Genomic DNA, 22072 nt, shown 5'->3' on the forward strand with positions numbered 1-22072 from the left:
ACCTATTTTGGAAACATTTTTGTCATGACAAAAATGAGCGATTGAGTAAAGACTCCCAATCCAAACTGTCAGTGTCGTATACATTTAGTTCTAAATGTCAATCTAGTTATCTTATCTTTACCTTATCTTTATCTTATCTTATCTTATCTTTACCTTATCTTATCTTACTTTATCTTATCTTATCTTATCTTATATAACACAGACGTTAATTCAAAAAAGAGAATGATTACGTTCTACGCGTAATGTATCTTGTCATGCATGTTAACCAATGACTTAAATTCTGCTAGGGCCAGTTTGGACGCCTCCAGGCGAGAGTTTGGCGGAATAAATCGCTCCGCCTGTCTACAAAAAAAAATCAGTGTCTACCAGGCGGTGGTTCTCTCAACCCTTCTATATGGATCTGAGACATGGACACTATAAAGAAAGCAACTAAGACTACTTGAGCGCTTTAACCAAAGATTCTTGCGCTCCATCATGGACATACGGTGTCAAAACCGCACTACAAACAGCGATGTCCTTGCTAACACCGGTATAGATAGTATAGAGGGACTTTTTATGGTCCGACAGTTACGCAGGGAAGTATCCCGTATGGGAGACGAACGAATGCCAAAGGCAGTCTTTTTTGGTGAGCTAAAATGTGGTCGACGTGACAGAACCGCCCCACGGAAACGCTTCAAAGACCAGCTTAGGCGTCAACTTTCCTTAGCTGACATAGAAGAGATCACCTTGTTGCATGCGACCTAAGAACGAGACAGCTGGAGGTCACTCACTAAGGCCGCGGGATACACATTTGAGACCAAAAGAAAATCCGCTGCCGAGGACAGACGCAGACGGCGAAAAGAAAATCTAAATCGACCACCTGTTGACAATGGTTATGCTTGCCTTGGTTGTGGCAAAATATGTATGTCACAACTGGGGCTGCGCAGCCACGGGAAATACTGCATTCCTCACTAATCTTCAGACTCGAAGACAAGCCTGCCAAGTCACTGGTTTTCTTGGCTGGCTCAGGCAACCCATTCCATGCTCTAATTTGTCATAGAATATGGAACGAGGAATGTGTCTTTATCTTTGTGTCTTTCTGGGTATTTTATTATTTTTTGTATTTGAAGATAATGGTTCAGTGTTTTACGTATAATTGCTACTTTACTTTTGAGTTTCTTTCCTGAAGGCTTTCTAAATTGAATGATGGCCTGATGGTATAAAAAGGGCAAATCTTTAAAGAATATGCTGAACAACTAGCTGAACCTTTCCTAGAGATTTTCCCCGCTTCATTACTAAACCATGAGATACCATCTATGTGGAAGTCATCTATAATTGTACCTGTGCCAAAGGTTTCCAAACCGAAGGAAATGAATGACTTTAGACCTGTTTCACTTACATCCATTGTGTTTAAATGTTTAGAAAAACTGGTTAAAATGTTTCTTCTGAATGATCTTTGTAATAAGTTTGACCCTTTACAATTCGCTTACCAAAAGGGTAAAGGTGTAGACAATGCATTCCTAAATATTTTAAATTGTGTCTACAAACATCTGGACCTACCGAACACTTATGTAAGATTGTTCTTTATTGATTTCTTTTCAGCTTTTAATACCATACAACTTAATACTATGGGCAATGAATTTTTGACCCAGTGACCTCAGAGGCTTAGGATAAACAATGTAATATCAAATGCACACAGATTTAAAACAGGGGCGCCCAAGGGGGCTGTGACATCGCCATTGTGGTTCATTTTGTACACCAATGATTTTCAATTTGATAGTCCTTTTCGCTCCTTCACGAAATTCGCTGATGATGCGGCTCTTCTTGCCCTGCTCTCAGAGAGCTCAGACGTTAATATTTCAGAGAAACTGAACACATTGAAAAATACTGTAAAGATAATTTTTTATTATTAAATGTAAAAAAAACCTGGTTATGTCATTGGCAAAAGCAAATCCCATTTGGGCAGCCGTTTTAGACAAAAGAGTTACAAGACACCGATAGCAAAGACAAACAGACACAAACACTCTTTTGTTCCCCTGGCAATCAAATAATTAAAAAGAAACAATCTTATATGAACTTTTCACATGTAAATTATGAGCGAGCCTGGTGTGAATGTAAATATTGTGTTTTTTTTATAGCTACAATGTTTTATTTGGTGTAATGCACAAATTGTAAGACAAATTTCCTTATGGACAATAAAGATAATTATAATTATTGTTATTATTATTATAATTATTATTAAAAGATTTCCCGCGGCCTCCTGATTTACCAGGAGCTCCTAGTAATCTCATGAAATTGCAAAATATACGAAAAAGTCCTGGAAATCTCCTGAAATTATTAAATCTTTTGAAAACTCATATAAATCTCTTGTAATATAGACAAAAATTGTCATTTTGGGAGTGATTCATTATGGAAAACGCAAATCCTTCTCGCGATAAAAAAAAGAAAAAAAAGAAAACTGCATTCTACAATACTCGCAACTGTGGCATCTAGTGAAAGAAGATTCTCGCGCCTCAAACTCATGAATTAAGTTGAGTTACTAGAGGTCAACGATTCATGAAGATAGATTGAAACATTTGGTAATTCTGGCTATTGAGCGTGATCTATGTAGGAAACAGAATTTTGACGATAAACTGTATGACTTCACTACGCCAAGGCTTGTAAACTTTATTTGATCGTGATTTTGTACTTAGTAAAGAATAAATAAAATGCAAAGACCAATTTATTTTCTATAGCTGTTTGCCTTCCCAAACTGGGCCCCGCACAATCCGTTTCGCATAGGTCCCCGTCAATGGTTAGGGCCGGCCCTTGTCCTCAGGGATCGCAGAGACTTTGCTTCAAGAAACGTTTGCAGGAAAAAGAAGAAGAAGAAGCGGACAGAGAAAGACAACATAAAGGAATGGGGTTAGGGTGGGCTTTGAGGGCAAACATGCCCCCTTCTCTCTTTCCGACACATAACTAAGGATTACTTTTGGGAAAAGATTAATCAGTTTAATAATATCACAGTAATTGTTTATTATGTTTACATATAATGATAATAATTTTGAGTCGCGGTGGCCGTGCGTTAAAGCCATTGGCTTGTGAATCCTGATGACGACTAGTATTTTTAATTTCGGGCTCTTTATGGCGCCACTGAGTCCACCCTACCATTACTTGAGGAAAAGTAAAGGCGGTTGGTCGTTGTGCTGACCAAACGACACCCTTGTTAAACGTGGGCCACAAAAAAAAAAGGATGATCTTTAACCCTTAGCATCATCTGCCCTATAAGTTGCAAGGTCTGAACATTGAAGTTTACTTTAAGTTATGTATAATAATGTAGTTATAGCATCTCCTAACGACAACTCCTGTTTATTTCTTTCCGCGCAGTATACTGTTTGCTTAGACCAGTGCCTTCCCCTGCCAACCCTAACCCCTCCACCTAATATGCTTATAGACCAGGGGTTCTCAGCCTGTGGATCGCGACCCCCTTAGGGGTCGATTGACGATTTGCCAGGGGTCGCCTAAGACCATCGAAAATATGGATTGTTTTTGTCTATTTTTCTATTGCTGTGTGGATGGGGGTCGCCGAAGAGTGAAATTGTAAAAAGGGGGTCGTAAGGTTATAAAGGTTGAGAACAGCTGTTATAGACTGTGTATTCTAATACCTCAGCTTACATTGGGTGACCAGTACAGGAATGGAACAATTGATAGCATATGTTGTTTTATTTTGTCTTACAAATATACGTCACCTTATAACTGTAAGAACTAGTCAAATTAAGAAATGTTAAAATTTTAAATAACAATACCAGTAAATATTATGCGCCTCAATGTCACACATCTTCAATAAGAACAGAGTGAGTTTGTCGAATAACTTTGTACCGTTCCATAATTCAGAGTGAGACTTTGTGTAGTTGTCATTCTTCGAATTGTGTCCCTTTTGATCACACGTAGGTTAAAAATAGTAACGAAATTTTCGCAAAGCTTATATCAACTCACTCAGACTGACTGGCACAAATCTGTGAAAAGTCGTTTTTTCTTTTCCCTTTTCTTGAATCAAGTTGAAACTTTGCACAATTAGCTGTTCTTGACAACACAGGAAGCATGAAAAATTAACCAAGCATTTAATTAATTTGGGGTAATTAATTTATGCAGGCATTATGTAGAAAAGTAAAGTTTCCCTTAAAGATCATGCGGTCTATAGGGCAGATGTTTGTGTGGCCCACAGCTAACGAGGGTGACATATGGCCAACACAACGACCAGCCACCTAATAGCAGGTGCCCATTAGAACTGGGTTCCCTAAAGATCCCGAAGTTTAAAAAATTCCAGTCTTCACCAGCATTCGAACCCGGGAACCTCTGGTTTGGAAGGCAAGCGCTTCATCACTCAACCACCGCGGCTCCTTTATATAGAAAAAGGGATATATGTATTGCAATATTGAGAGATATTACACTAATTTTGTTGTTTTTTTTTGTTGTTGTTGTTGTTTTTTTAATTATATAAGTTTTTTTTAGTGTTAAAGTACTTTTTTAATTTGCTTGTTTGTGTACAGTTAGCTGTGTCGTGCTTCTGTTATGATGTTGTTAGTAACCTATCCTCTTAATGTAGTTTCGGCTGCTGTTTGTCTTGTTGTGGTGGCTGTAGTCTTGTGCGTTGTTGTCACATCACCAGGGATCTGTTTCTCCAGCATCCAGGTCGAGTTGTGCCTGAGCTCCAGCAGAAGGTTCAACAGAATCACCGCCTTGACATCGTTGACCCCCTTCCCGTAATGGATGTTGTCGATGCCCATGGCGTTAGCGGTCAGCTGTGTCCAGTCCATCACGGGCACCTTGTGCTTGGCCAGCACAACTTTTATGGCCTCGTTGTAAGCCAGGATCTCAGTCGGCTGCTGCATGTAGCTTGTAGTCGTTTGCAACATGGTTGGCATGTGTGTGGCCAGCCAGATGAACTTTGGCCAGGTAGCATTGGCCAGCTCCTTGAAGATGGGATTAAACACCTGTCAGAGTATAAATATTACATGATATAAAACATGCTAGAGATTTAACTCTTTCTCTCCTAACTGACGCCACCAGCGTTGATTCCACCAGAATGTGGTAAATAATTACGGAGAGAAAGAGTTAAGAAGCGACGTGTTAGTGATACTAAAGTAGATCTATACTGTTCATGGTGAGACCGTGTTTATTATATGTGTGTTAGTGAGCTAAAACAAAAGGAGTGTTTGCAACAGATGATATAGTTTTTTTGTGATGCTTGAAGTGTGTGGTGATTACGAACTATTAATTCTAGATTTAAATCTACTGACAAAAACACCAGAGGCGTAGCTAGGGTGGGGAAGGGAGGGGGAGAATTGGAAAATACCCCTGGACACCTCTTGTAGGGGGCCCCCAAAGGATTGTGTTTTTTTAAATTAAATATTTAATATGACGCAAAATGCAGGCGACCCAAAAGAGGTCAACCCCCCCCCCCCCAGGCACTCAAATGAAGGCGAATTTCTAGCTACGCCACTGACAAACTTTAAGCGACAAACCGGGGATTCTGGGAATCAAAATTCACTGAGAAATAATCCAACGCAGAACATTTAATGTTGTAGTGAGACACACGTGAGCTATAGAGAATTAAAGTGCACGCGATGTATTCCAGATGTAGATATAAATATGTGGCTCCTTCTGTCTCGGAAGACATTGGATGCGCCCAGATGAGTCACAGGCTTTGGTTACGTCTGGATTGACTGATCAAGCCAATTCTGGAGCGGCAGAGTCTGTGCATGTATCTGTTTATGGGCTAGCGGCACTACGCCAAACAGCAGAGTGCCTTACCAGGGCACTGACGGGAGACCTAGGTCTCCCTGCCTTGTCAGCAATTGGAGTTCATCTCTCTCAGGTTTATGGGCTAGCTGACAGGGAAGCTTTCTTTTTTCTTTCTCTTGACTGATGCAGCTTCGTTTCTTTTGCTCTATTACGAAGTTCGTACCAGCGCGTACATCCCTCCCACAGATATAAATGTGTAATAGGGATAAATTCAAAGACTCAATTCACAAGAAGAAATAAAACAGAGTGAATAAATGTTGAACCACTCGACGTCTTTACTAATAAACTAAACTGGGCTCAATGAACACCTCTCTTTCTCTCTTTCTTTCTCTCTCTCTCCCTCCCCCTCCCTGTCTCATCCTCTCACTCTCCCTCTTTACACTATCCCATCAGTCTCTCTCTCTCTCTTTCTCTCTCTCTCCCTCCCCCTCCTTGTCTCATCCTCTCACTCTCCCTCTTTACACTATCCCCTCAGCCTCTCTCTCTCTCTCTCTCTCTCTCTCTCTTTCTTTCTCTCTCTCTCATTCCCCCTCCCTGTCTCATCCTCTCACTCTCCCTCCCTACACTATCCCCTCAGTCTCTCTCTCTCTCTCTCTGTCTGGACTTGAGAATGCCCTCATATCAGATGCTTGCCAGTTTGACCTGCTATACAACAAGGATGCGTAACAAGCTAGCGATCTAAACGATTTGTAGGAGCTTATGGTTTGATCACGTGACACAACTATTACGTGAGCTGTTTTGTCACAGAGTTACTTCCCGTTTATCAACGTCTACACCCCTCCCACAGACAGACAGACAGACAGATAGATAAAATTCACCCTGAACTCTACACACGCGATTGTTACATGAAAGTTGTTTTTTTATATGAAGGCTGTATAACTCAAGACAGAATCTCAATTAAATTTTGTACTTCAATAGCGTTTTGTCAACTATATAACGCCTTGAATCAACTACACAGATTTAAACAGATTTACTATGAACTCTAAATAGTATAACATCAAATCAAAAGAAACAAGTTGAACGTTTCAACTAGAACCGTATTAGTTGAAGAGCCTAGTTTGTCACTCGCCAATTTGGACTTAATAGCTAATGCTTGTATAGCAAGGTCAATCCGTCACCCTCAAATTTGTATTGACATCCTGAGATTCAGCATCTGCAGAGACAACCCGGATATTCTGTGTGGGTAAAAAGAGACGTTTTTAAAATCTTTGTGGATGAAAATACAGTACCGTACTGGAGCACATCCTGCCAGCCCAGCACCAGTAGCTGCCACAGTATCCTAACAAGTCATCATGACCGCTCGTCACATCAGTCTCCAGTGACACGCTCCGACATTATAGCGGCCTTACCGCACGTGTCTTGTAGAAGAGTGCTCTTTGTGTTGACCTCTTTCTACTCTTGGTCATTTTAGTCATATTTCTTTTTCAGCGACTTTACATAGTTCTGGATTATCTGACCTGAGGTCATCTGCTCACTTACTAATGGATTATTTTACATGAATGCTATTTACTCAAGTACTCTTGGGTTATTTACCTTTGTTACCTTGAAGTTGGATTATACTGAACATGTACGCGTTGGGGCCCTCTAAGGCAGCGGTTCTCAACCTTTTAAGCTCGGCGACCCCTTTTACAATCCCCCACTCTGCCGCGACCCCCCCCCCACACACACACACAACACATACAGGAATAGAAGAGTAGACAATAACAATCCATATTTTCGATGGTCTTAGGCGACCCCTGGCACATCGTTAATCGACCCCAAGGGGGTCGCGACCCACAGGTTGAGAACCCCTTCTCTAAGTCATCTAAGACAAGGAAATAGCCCGTTCCTGTACCACTGTATCTAGCCTATTGGATTTCTATATCATTTTGCTTTGAACAGATTGGATTATTTGCACATCTATTATCTCTTTGGAGTATTATCCTGCCTCACTACATCGACGTGCTTAGTACTAACTGAATTATTTGTATATCTGTTATCTTTTTGGATTATTATCGTACAACCTGACTAGATAATCAAATTAGTTTTGAATGTATACATTATTATTACTATTAGCATTATATCGATGTTGAAATAATTTTGTTTTTGTATTTGTTTCATTCTCTATATCGGATGTGAGTAATAAAGCGTTTACAATGAGGCTGAACAATGACCGGACACTCCAGAAGATTTCTACATTCTCAACGTAACTGGCGATTTAACACCGTCGTGTGGAAAGAGTTGTTATCCCTTCCCTGGCATCAGACAGAGCACAGATAAGCTAAGTTTTCTTTTAGTGTCTGTTGTATCGGGTATTCAGGGTCGAATCGTGCATTACCTTATCAGTAAGGGAAACAGTGGGCTAAATTTGTTCGTTTTATGATCCTTTTTGGAACTTTATGTAATTATTAAGTAGAAGAAGCAAAAAAGAAAGTTGTATACAGTATACATTTTATTTTAACCAGTCTAATTATTGAACGTAACCTCTATAAATTATTGAACGTTATAGAGTCAGTGATACTCCCCACTATCTTGGTTACCACGGACGATTTTAAACCTCGGTCGATCGATGTAATAATAAAGCAGGCCCAGAAGATAGGAGTTGAGTGTAAGGAATTAAGAGAGTTTGTTGTGAATCAACAAAAAACTGGATTAGCAAATAATGGCGATAGTAGCAGAGGAAAGGATACAAATACAGAAGATAGAGGATAGAAAGTTAAAACAAGAACGTGACATAAAAAAGTTCCAATTGATCAGACTTGACCTTTAAGGTAGCAATGGACACTTCTGATCTAAATTGTAATATTGTAGAACAAAACAGAACGTGTCACATGAGTAGTAGGTATCGTGATAAGTCAGGCACAGTTAGCCAAACACAAACAATACGCCCTGTTATGTTGTTGTTGTTATCAGTGTGATAGAAGATAAGAGAGAAGTCATTGAAAATGTCTTAGAAACTAACAAGGAACTGACTGATTGTCAGTATATTGCTAGTAATAGTGTTCAAGTTGTTGGACCATTTCAAGTACACAAAACTAAACCATTGAAGAAAATTAACTAGAGATGTTTGTCAGGTAGCTGGTTGGGGTAAATGGAAACCAGACCCCAATAATCTACAGAAGTTCTTGTACATAAAGATCCCCAGAAAAAAGAAAAAAAAGTTTTGATGTTGTGTTTCCCCTCTCCCAGTTGCTGAGAAGGAGAATGTCTACGAGGGTCACCTGAAGTCCAGAGTTCGACCAGGCATCGAGGAAAATTAAGTCTTGTCTGTCCACTTCACTTAAAAAAAAAAGTTCCCCTTTCAGACCTTGAGGTCTATAGGGCAGATGATGTAAAGGCCATCTGTTTCTGTGGCCTACGGTTAACAAGAGTGTCATGTGGCCAGCACAACGATCAACCGCCTTTACTTTTCCCTAACTAATGTCAGGTACCCATTAGAGCTGGGTGGCCTCAGAGGCGCCCGAAGTTCCCGAAATTAAAAATCCCAGTCTTCACCAGGATTTGAACCCCGGTCCCCGATTCGGAAGCCAAGCGCTTTACCGCTCAGCCACCGCGCCTCTCCTCTTCACTTAGTTTAATTTTATTTTACCAAATCCTAACAGTTCTTTTAGTGTCTAAACAGTGCATCCGACAAGGGAATAGCTTGCGGCTTGTTGCACCAAGTGGATGGCATCCTTCATCCTGTATAGTACCTCAGCAGAAAGCTGTTACGTAGTGCCATCATTTAGCGTGAATGTCCAACGCCTAGACAGATACTAAATTCACAATTCAGTGCGACCACAGACCATTTTTTTGATATTGTCACATTGAAGACTACAGCTAATTCCTAGCTGATACACTGTCAAGACTAAACTAGCTATTGAACATGATTGTATTAGAAATTTTTTAGAAGCCAACTCGGCTTAATTTACTGGAAGAGATTGTTTCTTTGTTTGACATGTTTCGGATGTTCCTTCAGAGTTGAAGATAGTTTACTTCCAAGTCCAAACCTCCCGCAGGACGACGGGGGATGGGAACAGGCAGGATTTGAACCCTCGACCATCGATAAATCCGAACGACAGTCCAGCGCTCAAACCGCATGACCGGGCAGCCATCCTCCTAGACAATCAATGTTTTTTTTTGTTTTTTGTTTTTTCTTCCCTTCCTGCTGTAGTTCTTACAAATTAAATCCAACTCCAGATAGCCATGAAAAGTAATAATACTTTAATATCCAATAAATCACACAATGGCATCAACTTTCATAAAATATCAATAAGCAAACACCAGTCCAGGAGGAAGCCACAGTCCAACTTTCCTGGACCGGGAACAAGACCGCACTGACTATCACACTCTCTCTCTTTTTTACATTCAAGGAAAACTAAAACATTCAGTTCATAAAACGTGCAGACTATTCACATTCATAACTGGGCCTGGGAGTGGATAAACAAAGGGATATAACTATCATACCAAAATATCAACAAAGTAGCATTTTCACTCTTGCCATACCTGCCCCCTGAGATCCCGCCTCTCACGGTATGACTGTTGACTGTTCAAAAGATAAGATAAGATTAGATGATAGATTGATACAGATAAGCATAATATTTAGGAATTCGACAAGCAGCTACTTACTTTTGTTACAACCGGCTCCGCTTGGAATCGATTATGAAATCCAAACCCCAGTACATAGAAAGAGTTTGGAACGTTTAACAGTTCACGGAACTGACTTAACATTTCACTGGCCTCGTTGGAGCTGAGCAATTGTCTGAATCGAATTCTGGTCTGGAGAAGTCATTACAAAAAGATTCAGTTTTTTAAATTGGCTGAATTACAAAACTATATGTTACAATGCTAATGCCCGGTGGGCCGGTACCCAAATGGGCAGGTAAGGTCATCTAAAGGGCCTAACGAATGCCACTATTGAAAGTATTAAATTGTTAAAGGTTTTATAGTAATCTGTTGTAAAAAGGGCCCTCTAAGCGTCGTGTTTAAAAACAAAAGAACTTTAACACTCTTACAGTGTAATGCTAATTTAATCTATCATATTTTCTGAAATACTGTAATAGACTAAAAACATAGAAACTCCTACTAATAGGCTTCATCCTTGAAGGGCCTACATACTTAGCGATTAAAAAGCAACACAAGTCCTATATTTCTTATAAGGATATAGAGTTCACTGTATGCATGCGTAAAGTTATCGATACATTATCAAACTTATCAAAATGATTTTTAGGACAGGTAGACCTAGAATTGGGTGCTCACTATATGGTATACAAGTTATGGACCAAATGGTATAGAAATGCCCGGGCCGATTTTGACACCCAGTCCGCCCCTGTCTACTAGACTTTTTAATATTCAAATTATAGATCTTTCGATCTAGACTTGGAAAACGGTGCGTAAAATTTTCCTGAACATGAATTTATTAAACTCTTGAATCAACAAAAATGCCTTACAAAAGGAAAATCCCCAACTCGATATTTTTATTCACGAACGCGATAATCCACTCAAAACCAGTTTGGATCTAGATCTAGACCTAGTTCTTAAGCCAATTTTTTTTTCTTTTTTTTCTTTGAAAAATTATAACGATCAAACGACACATAGTTCACTCTTTTCTTTCATTAAAAATGTGATCCCCAGTAATGCCTTTATCTAGACTTTAGTTACTTGTATGCATACAATTAGCTCAATGCTGCTGATTGTAAGTAATCGAACTATTTAGAAAGTCAAGCTGCAAGCTACAATGTTATTACGTGGCTCACATAACACACAATGTCAACTTACTGTACCGCTACATTCGATGCTGTCTTGCAAAAAATAGGGCCTGCATGGTGGACTGTATCTGTAGTAAGTGTGACAATTCCTGGCTGGACAGACAAAAAACTACAGTAAAGTGTTGAATTAAAGGTGGTCCATAAGTCTGTGGAAGCTGAGGTACCAGACGTTTTCTCAGAACACGCCTCTGCAGACCGCACTTTGACACTTAGATCATGGTTAGATAAATTTAAGTTATATAATGTACATTTTCAAAATGACCTTATTTCTTCTCTTGTGTTATTCTATTCTAGTATTCCAATTCATTTGTTTTATTAACTCTTTCTCTCCTAATCAACGATACCATCGTTGATTTGACCCCATTAAATTTAAACTAATTTTTGGTTTTAGAAAGTATAATTTGTGTTAAATAAAAAGAGCATGCATTCTCCTATAATTCTAAATCAACAGTAACGTTTTCTGATTACAAACAAAAATGTTATTGAAGTTTAATCATAACAGGGAAGAATGTACAAATGTGAAAAATGAACAATTCTTTCAGAACGTGGAAAATAATTACGGAGATAAAGAGTTAAATACAAAGACAAGGCTTATAATTATACAAGTTTCAGCTTGATCCGAGAATGGGTGTGGGAGAAATAACGTGTGCAAAAGTTTTACCAGACAGACTGATAGTAAAAAAGTTTCAGACCTTGTGGTCTATAGGGCAGATGATGTAAAGTTCATCTGTTTCTGTGACTTACGGTTAACGAGGGTGTCATGTGGCCAGCACAACGACCAAACGCCTTTACTTTTCCCCAACTAAAGTCTGGTATCCATTTGAGCTGGGTGGACTCAGAGGTGCCCAAAGATCCCTTAATTAAAAATCCCAGTCTTCACCACGATTCAAACACGGGAGCTCCTGTTCGGAAGTAAATCGCTTTACCACTCAGCCACCGCGCATCCCTCAGACAGAGTGAGTTGATATAAGCTTTGTAAAAAGAGCTGTTAAACAATTAAATATAAATCCGCTACCTGAAGCAAAAAAAATTACAATATTATTTGAAAAGTAAAATCGCATTTTTGTTTGTGATGGTCACGTGATATCTTTCTTAGGTATCGTTCACTTCTGCAGCAATAAATCTTTGTGTTACCTGCAGTTGAGTTGTCAACCAGGACGTGAGTCTCATACTTTTCGTCTCTCAGAAACCCCAGCACTGAGATGTACATCTGTCTGGTCAGCGACTCCCCGACAAAGTAGATGGTCACGTTTTTAAGTACCTGGCAGGCGGTTTCTTCTGACGTCAAGTCGACCACCTGAAATCACATCATCAACATGAAACGATGACGTGAGACTTAGTTTTGTGGTACGCGTCATCACATAGGGTTAGACACCGAACTGGCATTTTACAGGCTGCTGTGCGGATTAAGGTGTCTGGAGATTTAGGCACTGGAAATTTTGGCACCGGATAATTAGTATTTAGTATTTACATTAATAACTAAATATTTACAAAAATTGCGTAGTTATCGATTTCAAAAACTCATCATCCGTCGTCAACCTTAGGGGTTGGTGATGGAGGTGAAGCAATGAGCGGAGAATCCTCTCTACCTCTTATCCCCTGAATCTTGTGATGCCTATATTATATAATGACTCTTAATCCGGAGTCATTTTTTCCACACATTCTCAATATTGTTATTTTCACCCCGTTTTGTCACCTATTCTTTTGTATCCTGAAAATGCAGTTAGAAATTGTTATAGTTATATTTTTTATAAGTCACCAATAGCCCAGAGTCTAAGGATAAAATATATGTTAAAATGTTATAATTATTTTCAAAATTAAGATCGCTATTAAAGAGTGCCTAATTTTCCAGTGATTAATTTTCCCGCTAGGCAAAAAGCAGCGCAAGCTTAACCATTATCCGCCGGTGGTCGATTAAGATTTTCTTTAAGCCGTCTGCGTCTGTCCTCGGCTGTTGATTTTCTTTCGGTCTCAAATATGTGTATCCCGCGTCCTTTGCGAGTGACCTCCAGCAATAGTTTAATATGATAAATTACAGACGTTATGATATCATACAGACGTTAATGATTGTTTTTTTAAGGCCTCTTACCTTACAATTAGGATCGTCTGGTATCCAGGTTGCAAATTCAGCCTGAATCAGTTGCCGGATGTCTAGAGCCCAAGGACCTTGACATTGGTCAATCGTTTTATTCACACACATATAGTTAAGACAACATGGCGTCTCACCTTCCGGTTCACACAGAGCTCTAAAGTAAGGATTGCCTCCTAGGATGGTATTTCCTACAAGAAAACAAAGTCGCTGTAAACTAATGTGACAGACACATCTTAACTCTTTCTCTCCGTAATTATTTACCATACTATGTTGGAATCAACGTTGGTATCGTCAGTTAGGAGAGAAAGAGTTAAGTAACTGTAAACAAGTGTGACAGACACATCTTAAGTAACTGTAAAATACTGTGACAGACACATATTAAGTAACTGTAAATTACTGTGACAGACACATCTTAAGTAACTGTAAATTACTGTGACAGACACATCTTAAGTAACTGTAAATAACTGTGACAGACACATCTTAAGTAACTGTAAATTACTGTGACAGACACATCTTAAGTATCTGTAAATAACTGTGACAGACACATCTTAAGTAACTGTAAATAACTGTGACAGACACATCTTAAATAACTGTAAATTACTGTGACAGACACATCTTAAGTAACTGTAAATTACTGTGACATACACATCTTAAGTAACTGTAAATTACTGTGACCAGACACATCTTAAGTAACTGTAAATTACTGTGACCAGACACATCTTAAGTAACTGTAAATTACTGTGACCAGACACATCTTAAGTAACTGTAAATAACCGTGACAGACACATCTTAAGTAACTATAAATTACTGTGCCAGGCACATCTTAAGTAGCTGTAAATTACCGTCACCAGACACATCTTAAGTAACTGGAAATTACTGTGACAGACACATCTTAAGTAACTGTAAATAACTGTGACCCGACACATCTTAAGTAACTGTAAATAACTGTGACCAGACACATCTTAAGTAACTGTAAATAACTGTGACAGACACATCTTAAGTAACTGTAAATTACTGTGACAGACACATCTTAAGTAACTGTAAATAACTTTGACCCGACACATCTTAAGTAACTGTAAATTACTGTGACATACACATCTTAAGTAACTGTAAACTAATCTGACAGACACATCTTAAGTAGCTGTAAATAACTGTGACCAGACACATCTTAAGTAACTGTAAATTACTGTGACCAGACACATCTTAAGTAACTGTAAATTACTGTGACCAGACACATCTTAAGTAACTGTAAATTACTGTGACCAGACACATCTTAAGTAACTGTAAATTACTGTGACCAGACACATCTTAAGTAACTGTAAATAACTGTGACAGACACATCTTAAGTAACTGTAAATTACTGTGACCAGACACATCTTAAGTAACTGTAAATAACCGTGACAGACACATCTTAAGTACCTATAAATTACTGTGCCAGGCACATCTTAAGTAGCTGTAAATTACCGTGACCAGACACATCTTAAGTAACTGTAAATAACTGTGACAGACACATCTTAAGTAACTATAAATTACTGTGACAGGCACATCTTAAGTAACTATAAATTACTGTGACATGCACATCTTAAGTAACTGTGAATTACTGTGACCAGACACATCTTAAGTTAAGAAAAATATCTCCCCAAATCCCCTTCCCGAAAGAAAAATCCTGGCTACGCCCATGATATATATAGATATACAAGATAAGGGAGCACGGCGTGATAGTGGTGCCAACCGACGGACCAGCGATGAAGATCAAGTCAGGCGCCATTTCTCTCTCACTGGCATCGATGATAGCAGCTGATAGCAGGTGGCCTCTAAAACAGACAGCTGAAGAACTCTTACGAAGGTCGCGGGGCAAAATTTAAGACTCGCTGAATATACCTTGCCGAAGACAGACGCAAACAACAAAATTGGAACTTGAGTAGCCCCCCCCCCCCCCCCAGCGGACAACAGACAACATCTGCATTAGATGTGGCAAAATATGCAAGTTGCAACTGGGTGTGCCTGGTCATGTGAAATACGCCTCTTTTAAATTTTACCAGTTTCAGTCCATTAAAGTAAGACAAATAGTACATATGTACCCACGTCGGTGTGTAGTGGAGGAAGTGGTTTACTAAAAAATAAAATAAACAAGACACTTAATAGGTCTGTCTTTTTTAACATACTAGTTTGTATTTATAATTTTAATTTCCTAGAATTCAATATTTCTTTAAGGCCTATGGACTTTTAAATAATTTATGATCAATAAGTATTTTTAAATAAAAACACCGCCCCATACAAGCAAAAACTATGTAACTATAGCAAGACCTATGACTTTGCTTTGCTTTTACCAAATATGTGACATTAAGAGTTAACTTCGTGACTTCAGTTTGTTTTTATTATATTCTGGAGAAGGATAATGCTTGCTTGCATCCGTATTGGACAGGGATATAGTTCCAGTAACTCTACCAGGCTTTGACGATTTTAGTTTACTAAATATAATTGATGATTTCCTAGACATGACTTAGCTTCCTTATGTCTGACTAAGTAGTATTTTCTTAGAGTGTAAAAGATGTATAAATTATAATCAATCCATCAATCCAGATGATAATGAAAAGCTTAGCTAAGTAACAAAAAAATGTCAAGAACTTGGTCCACGATAAACTAAATTATATCCACTACGAAAGAACGAACGAGCTTTGGCTTTTTTTTAATCTGTAAAGTTTATAGCATGGCGGTCAATTTGTGCGTCGAAATAGTTATACAATTAATTCCCTGTTTAATTTTTTCTGTCTTTATAGAACTCGGTTATTATTTGCGAAAAACCTCTTTCCTGATTTTTTCTCGGGGCTGAAATGCGCCACTCATAATTGTGCAATGCGTCATCTTTGGCATATGCTCCATAGGTCGGCCGCCCCTGATCTAATGTAATGTATCATCTTTGGCATATGCTCCATAGGTCGGCCGCCCCTGATCTAATGTAATGTATCATCTTTGGCATATGCTCCATAGGTCGGCCGCCCCTGATCTAATGTAATGTATCATCTTTGGCATATGCTCCATAGGTCGGCCGCCCATGATCTAATGTAATGTATCATCTTTGGCATATGCTCCATAGGTCGGCCGCCCCTGATCTAATGTAATGTATCATCTTTGGCATATGCTCCATAGGTCGGCCGCCCATGATCTAATGTAATGTATCATCTTTGGCATATGCTCCATAGGTCGGCCGCCCCTGATCTAATGTAATGTATCATCTTTGGCATATGCTCCATAGGTCGGCCAACCCTTGATCTAATGTAATGTATCATCTTTGGCATATGCTCCATAGGTCGGCCGCCCCTGATCTAATGTAATGTATCATCTTTGGCATATGCTCCATAGGTCGGCCGCCCCTGATCTAATGTAATGTATCATCTTTGGCATATGCTCCATAGGTCGGCCGCCCCTGATCTAATGTAATGTATCATCTTTGGCATATGCTCCATAGGTCGGCCGCCCCTGATCTAATGTAATGTATCATCTTTGACATATGCTCCATAGGTCGGCCGCCCCTGATCTAATGTAATGTATCATCTTTGGCATATGCTCCATAGGTCGGCCGCCCCTGATCTAATGTAATGTATCATCTTTGGCATATGCTCCATAGGTCGGCCGCCCCTGATCTAATGTAATGTATCATCTTTGACATATGCTCCATAGGTCGGCCGCCCCTGATCTAATGTAATGTATCATCTTTGGCATATGCTCCATAGGTCGGCCGCCCCTGATCTAATGTAATGTATCATCTTTGGCATATGCTCCATAGGTCGGCCGCCCCTGATCTAATGTAATGTATCATCTTTGGCATATGCTCCATAGGTCGGCCGCCCCTGATCTAATGTAATGTATCATCTTTGGCATATGCTCCATAGGTCGGCCGCCCATGATCTAATGTAATGTATCATCTTTGGCATATGCTCCATAGGTCGGCCGCCCCTGATCTAATGTAATGTATCATCTTTGGCATATGCTCCATAGGTCGGCCGCCCCTGATCTAATGTAATGTATCATCTTTGGCATATGCTCCATAGGTCGGCCGCCCCTGATCTAATGTAATGTATCATCTTTGGCATATGCTCCATAGGTCGGCCGCCCCTGATCTAATGTAATGTATCATCTTTGGCATATGCTCCATAGGTCGGCCGCCCCTGATCTAATGTAATGTATCATCCTTGACATATGCTCCATAGGTCGGCCGCCCCTGATCTAATGTAATGTATCATCTTTGGCATATGCTCCATAGGTCGGCCGCCCCTGATCTAATGTAATGTATCATCTTTGGCATATGCTCCATAGGTCGGCCGCCCCTGATCTAATGTAATGTATCATCTTTGGCATATGCTCCATAGGTCGGCCGCCCCTGATCTAATGTAATGTATCATCTTTGACATATGCTCCATAGGTCGGCCGCCCCTGATCTAATGTAATGTATCATCTTTGGCATATGCTCCATAGGTCGGCCACCCCTGATCTAATGTAATGCTTGTTTTAACAGTTTAGGACGTACCATCAGAAACAGTGGCGTAGCTAGGAGTTAGCTTCCAGTTGGGCGCGCCCGGTAGGCTTGACCTCTTTGGGAACCCCTGCATTTAGCGTAATGTTTAATGCAAAAAACAACAACAACTCATTTGGGTGCCCCCTCAAGTGGAGGCCGGGGGATTTTCAAATTCTCCCCCCTCCCTCCCCCACCCTAGCTACGCCTCTGATCAGAAAGGAAGATTGTTTCTTGGAAAGGCAGTTCTGGGTTCTTTTATAACGGACTTTGATTGATCGCGTCTTTCATGCTGCAGGGCACCCTGAGGCAGCTCTGGACCAATCTGTTTTGTGAAGCTGTGAGGTGAGGGGGAATCCTGGAGAAGGTTTTCGTACAAATGAAACTCAGCTCAACTCGTGATTCGAACTTGAGCCCCCTTGTTAGGGTTCCTGCCCCTCTTATCTTATCTTATACAATACAGACGTTACTTTAAAAAAGAAGATGATTACGTCCTACGCGTCATGCATTTAGTCATGCATGTTAACCAATGACTTAAATTCTGCCAAGTCACTTTTTTTCCTGGCTAGCTCAGGCAACCCATTCCATGCTCTAATAGCACTAGAGAAGAAGGAGTATTTGTACAAATTTGTCCTAGCATATGGGACGAGGACTATTATAACACCTAGGTATTTTGCGTTGTTAGTCTGTGTTACTGATTTACCATAAATAAGTAAAGTGGAATTAATTTGTTTTAGTTTTTTTGTTACTTTTAATAGTAACATTATTCTAAACGTAAAAACATCTGTAATTCATCTAATTTTGTTTGTAAAATATCTGTGTCTCGTGTTGTTTTTATTGTCCTATATATTATGCAATCGTCTGCAAATAATGTGACTTTTGTTCCTGAAGTAATGCAATTTGGTAAATCATTTATGTAAATTAAAAATAGTAGTGGACCTATTACTGTTCCTTGAGGTACACCTGAGTTTACTGTTATAGGTGTTGATCTAGAGCCATTTATTATTACAGTTTATTCTCAGTCAGACATCTTATCTTCTTATCTTATAGAATACAAACGTTACTTCAAAAAAGAAGATGATTACGTCCTACGCGTCATGCATTTAGTCATGCATATTAACCAATGACTTAAATTCTGCCAAGTCACTGGTTTTCCTGGCTAGCTTTGGTTAAAGCTATGGAATTGAGATGCTACCTAGTTATTACATTTAAAGACCTCATCACAAACCAAGAGATTGGAGACAGGGTAACTGCAGCGATTGGACCCCCATGACGACCTGCTAACTATTGTAAAAAAAAAACGCAAGCTAAAAATCTATGGCCATATTACAAGATCCTCGGAGCTCGCAAAGACCTTCCTTCATGGAACAGTACCAGGAAAAATAATAAGAGGCAGACAAAGAAAACGATGAAAAGACTAAATAAAGAATGGACGGGCCTTCTATTGAAAGAGGTTCTAACTAAGGCAAAAGACAAGAATGGAGAAAGACGGTCGACAATTCTTGTATGGTTCCCCATCGGTCCTACAGACTAAGGGATAGGTGAAGGTAAAAAAAAAAAAGGGTAAATTAAGTTAAAAGTCTTACCGCATCTTTTATCTTTATTCTGTAGAGAGGGCGGCATATTGTTATGCATTAGCGTTTTCCTTAGTGCGTCATCAACAAGCGCAATGTCTTCTTTGCTGTAGTCCTTGTGCCTCACCCAATGGCCGATCACCATTCTACTTATCACGTTCGGACAAGACTTAAACTCGCCCTCCAGCAGATTGGCGAAGCCGTCTCCAGTCCTATCCAAATCTGGTTGGGCGCTCTTGGTCTCGGTCAAGTTCCCCGAAAACAGAAATGAGAAAGACACGTTCCGCGAGACATTGTTGTTGAAGAGAAGAGACAGGAGAATAATGCACAGCAATACGCCAGTCACAAGTTTATTGGTCCGAACAAAAGTCGTCATGCAATCTGGCAATGTGATCATGTTGGACAATAAATCAAAGCTAAAAATAGATTAAAATTTAAAATATACCTTTCTGTAAATTATTAATGAAATATACCTTTCTGTAAATTATTAATGAAATATATCTCCATGAGAAATATTGTAGATTTTTAAAATTCTTTTTCGATTTTAAGTCGTCTGTTTTGAGGTTTTAAACACAAATATTTATGATTATGTGTGAATTCGTTGTATTCTACTATTAGCTTTAATATAGTTGTGTATAGTACCGTACCAGCTGCTGCGCGTTTTATTGTCAAATAAGTTTACGAAATACATAAGTATAACAGGTGGGGTGGATTATGAATACTGCTGCAGCCGCGCAATGACAATAAGAAAATTCAAAATCGCGTCCGTTGATTGGCCAACACTGTGCTGCTCGGAAGCGCCAGCTTAAGCTTAATGAGTAAGCCATCCAAATACGTGGTTAAACTAGATTTACTGTGTAACAAGCTTAATGAGTAATCCATCCAAATACGTGGTTAAACTAGATTTACTGTGTAACAAGCTTAATGAGTAATCCATCCAAATACGTGGCTAAACTAGACTTACTGTGTAACAAGCTTAATGAGTAATCCATCCAAATACGTGGCTAAACTAGACTTACTGTGTAACAAGCTTAATGAGTAAGCCATCCAAATACGTGGCTAAACTAGATTTACTGTGTAACAAGCTTAATGAGTAAGCCAAGAAAAGTAGACTACATCTAGTCACTAGAGGACACCTTCGCCTTGCTTTGACTCATTGAAAGCTTGACATTTCCTAATATTTTTAGACTGCAGGAGGCACTAGGTCCACATTAGCTTAATTTAATTTTGTAGTGAATTAAGCAATATTAATAGTTATATAAAAATAGAAACCACATTTACAATTAAACCTTAAAATAGTAGGCCCTAATATTCAATAGTTTAAAATCAGGTGATATAGTAGTATTGAAAGAAAGTCTTGACAATGAGGTTAATTTGCGGATGTAACCACTGTAAGCTATTGCCTTAATTGTTTGTATGTTAGTTATAAAAGTCACGATCGGTTATTGACAGCATGAAAATTAATAAATAAATGACATTTTATTCAAATTTGCCTTCTGGAGTTTCTTTGTTAGTATTTTTTTTTTCTTAGAGAGGGGGCGCTTGAGGATTATTTTAAAAGAAAAAATACGAAAAGGGGGCGGTAGATCGAAAAAGGTTGCAGACCACTGCTCTAGATTATGACTTATGTTGTACTGACTAAAAAACTGGCTTGAACTTTTTGTTTTCGTTTAGAGAATCCTACATTTATTTGCTTTATCTCTATCTATTCTAGTTCTAGACTATTCTACTTTGATGATTATTATAATTAGTATAATACATAATCCCTTAAAGGCATTCTATAGACTTTTACAAATTTAAACTATCTTCATGCATAAACTATAGATTTTTAAAGGCCTATTTAAATCTAGAATTTAGATGTTTACTTTCAGACCATAGAATTATTTCTTTTTAAATAAACCTCAACATTTGTTTTTTTCTTGATTGTAGCCCTGTTTTGAATACAGCTAGATCAACAACTTCTGAAACTCCAATAATAGGCTACTACCTGCAAGTGCTGCTGAAAGAAAAATAACCCTAACAGCCTTTAAATTTACTACATATATTCTAATGCTGACAACATCAATTAGATCTAGATGCTGCCTGAAGATTTCATGTACACAATGATAAACTCAACGCACTATGATAAACTCAACGCACTATGATAAACTCAACGCACTATGATAAACTCAACGCACTATGATAAACTCAACGCACAATGATAAACTCAACGAACTATGATAAACACAACGTACTATGATAAACACAACGTACTATGATAAACACAACGCCCTATGATAAACTCAACGTACTATGATAAACACAACGCCCTATGATAAACTCAACGCACAAGGATAAACTCAACGCCCTATGATAAACTCAACGCACAATGATAAACACAACGCCCTATGATAAACTCAACGCA

At 39.0% G+C, this 22072-nt stretch overlaps 1 protein-coding gene across 1 annotated transcript; it reads right to left on the reverse strand.

The window, feature by feature from the left end:
• Nucleotides 1-1869: 1869 nt before the first annotated feature.
• Nucleotides 1870-20273, reverse strand: LOC106072744 (uncharacterized). Its single transcript, XM_056018773.1, has 6 exons — nucleotides 19681-20273; nucleotides 13579-13769; nucleotides 12624-12786; nucleotides 11500-11582; nucleotides 10351-10500; nucleotides 1870-4952 (listed from the first exon to the last, which is right to left on the reverse strand). The coding sequence occupies exons 1-6, from the start codon at nucleotides 20063-20065 to the stop codon at nucleotides 4548-4550; spliced, it is 1377 nt and encodes a 458-aa protein (XP_055874748.1). The 5' UTR covers nucleotides 20066-20273; the 3' UTR covers nucleotides 1870-4547.
• Between the last annotated feature and the right edge of the window lie 1799 nt (nucleotides 20274-22072).

This window comes from Biomphalaria glabrata, chromosome 2 (genome assembly GCF_947242115.1).
Source record: "Biomphalaria glabrata chromosome 2, xgBioGlab47.1, whole genome shotgun sequence".
NCBI classification, from domain to species: Eukaryota; Metazoa; Mollusca; class Gastropoda; family Planorbidae; genus Biomphalaria; species Biomphalaria glabrata.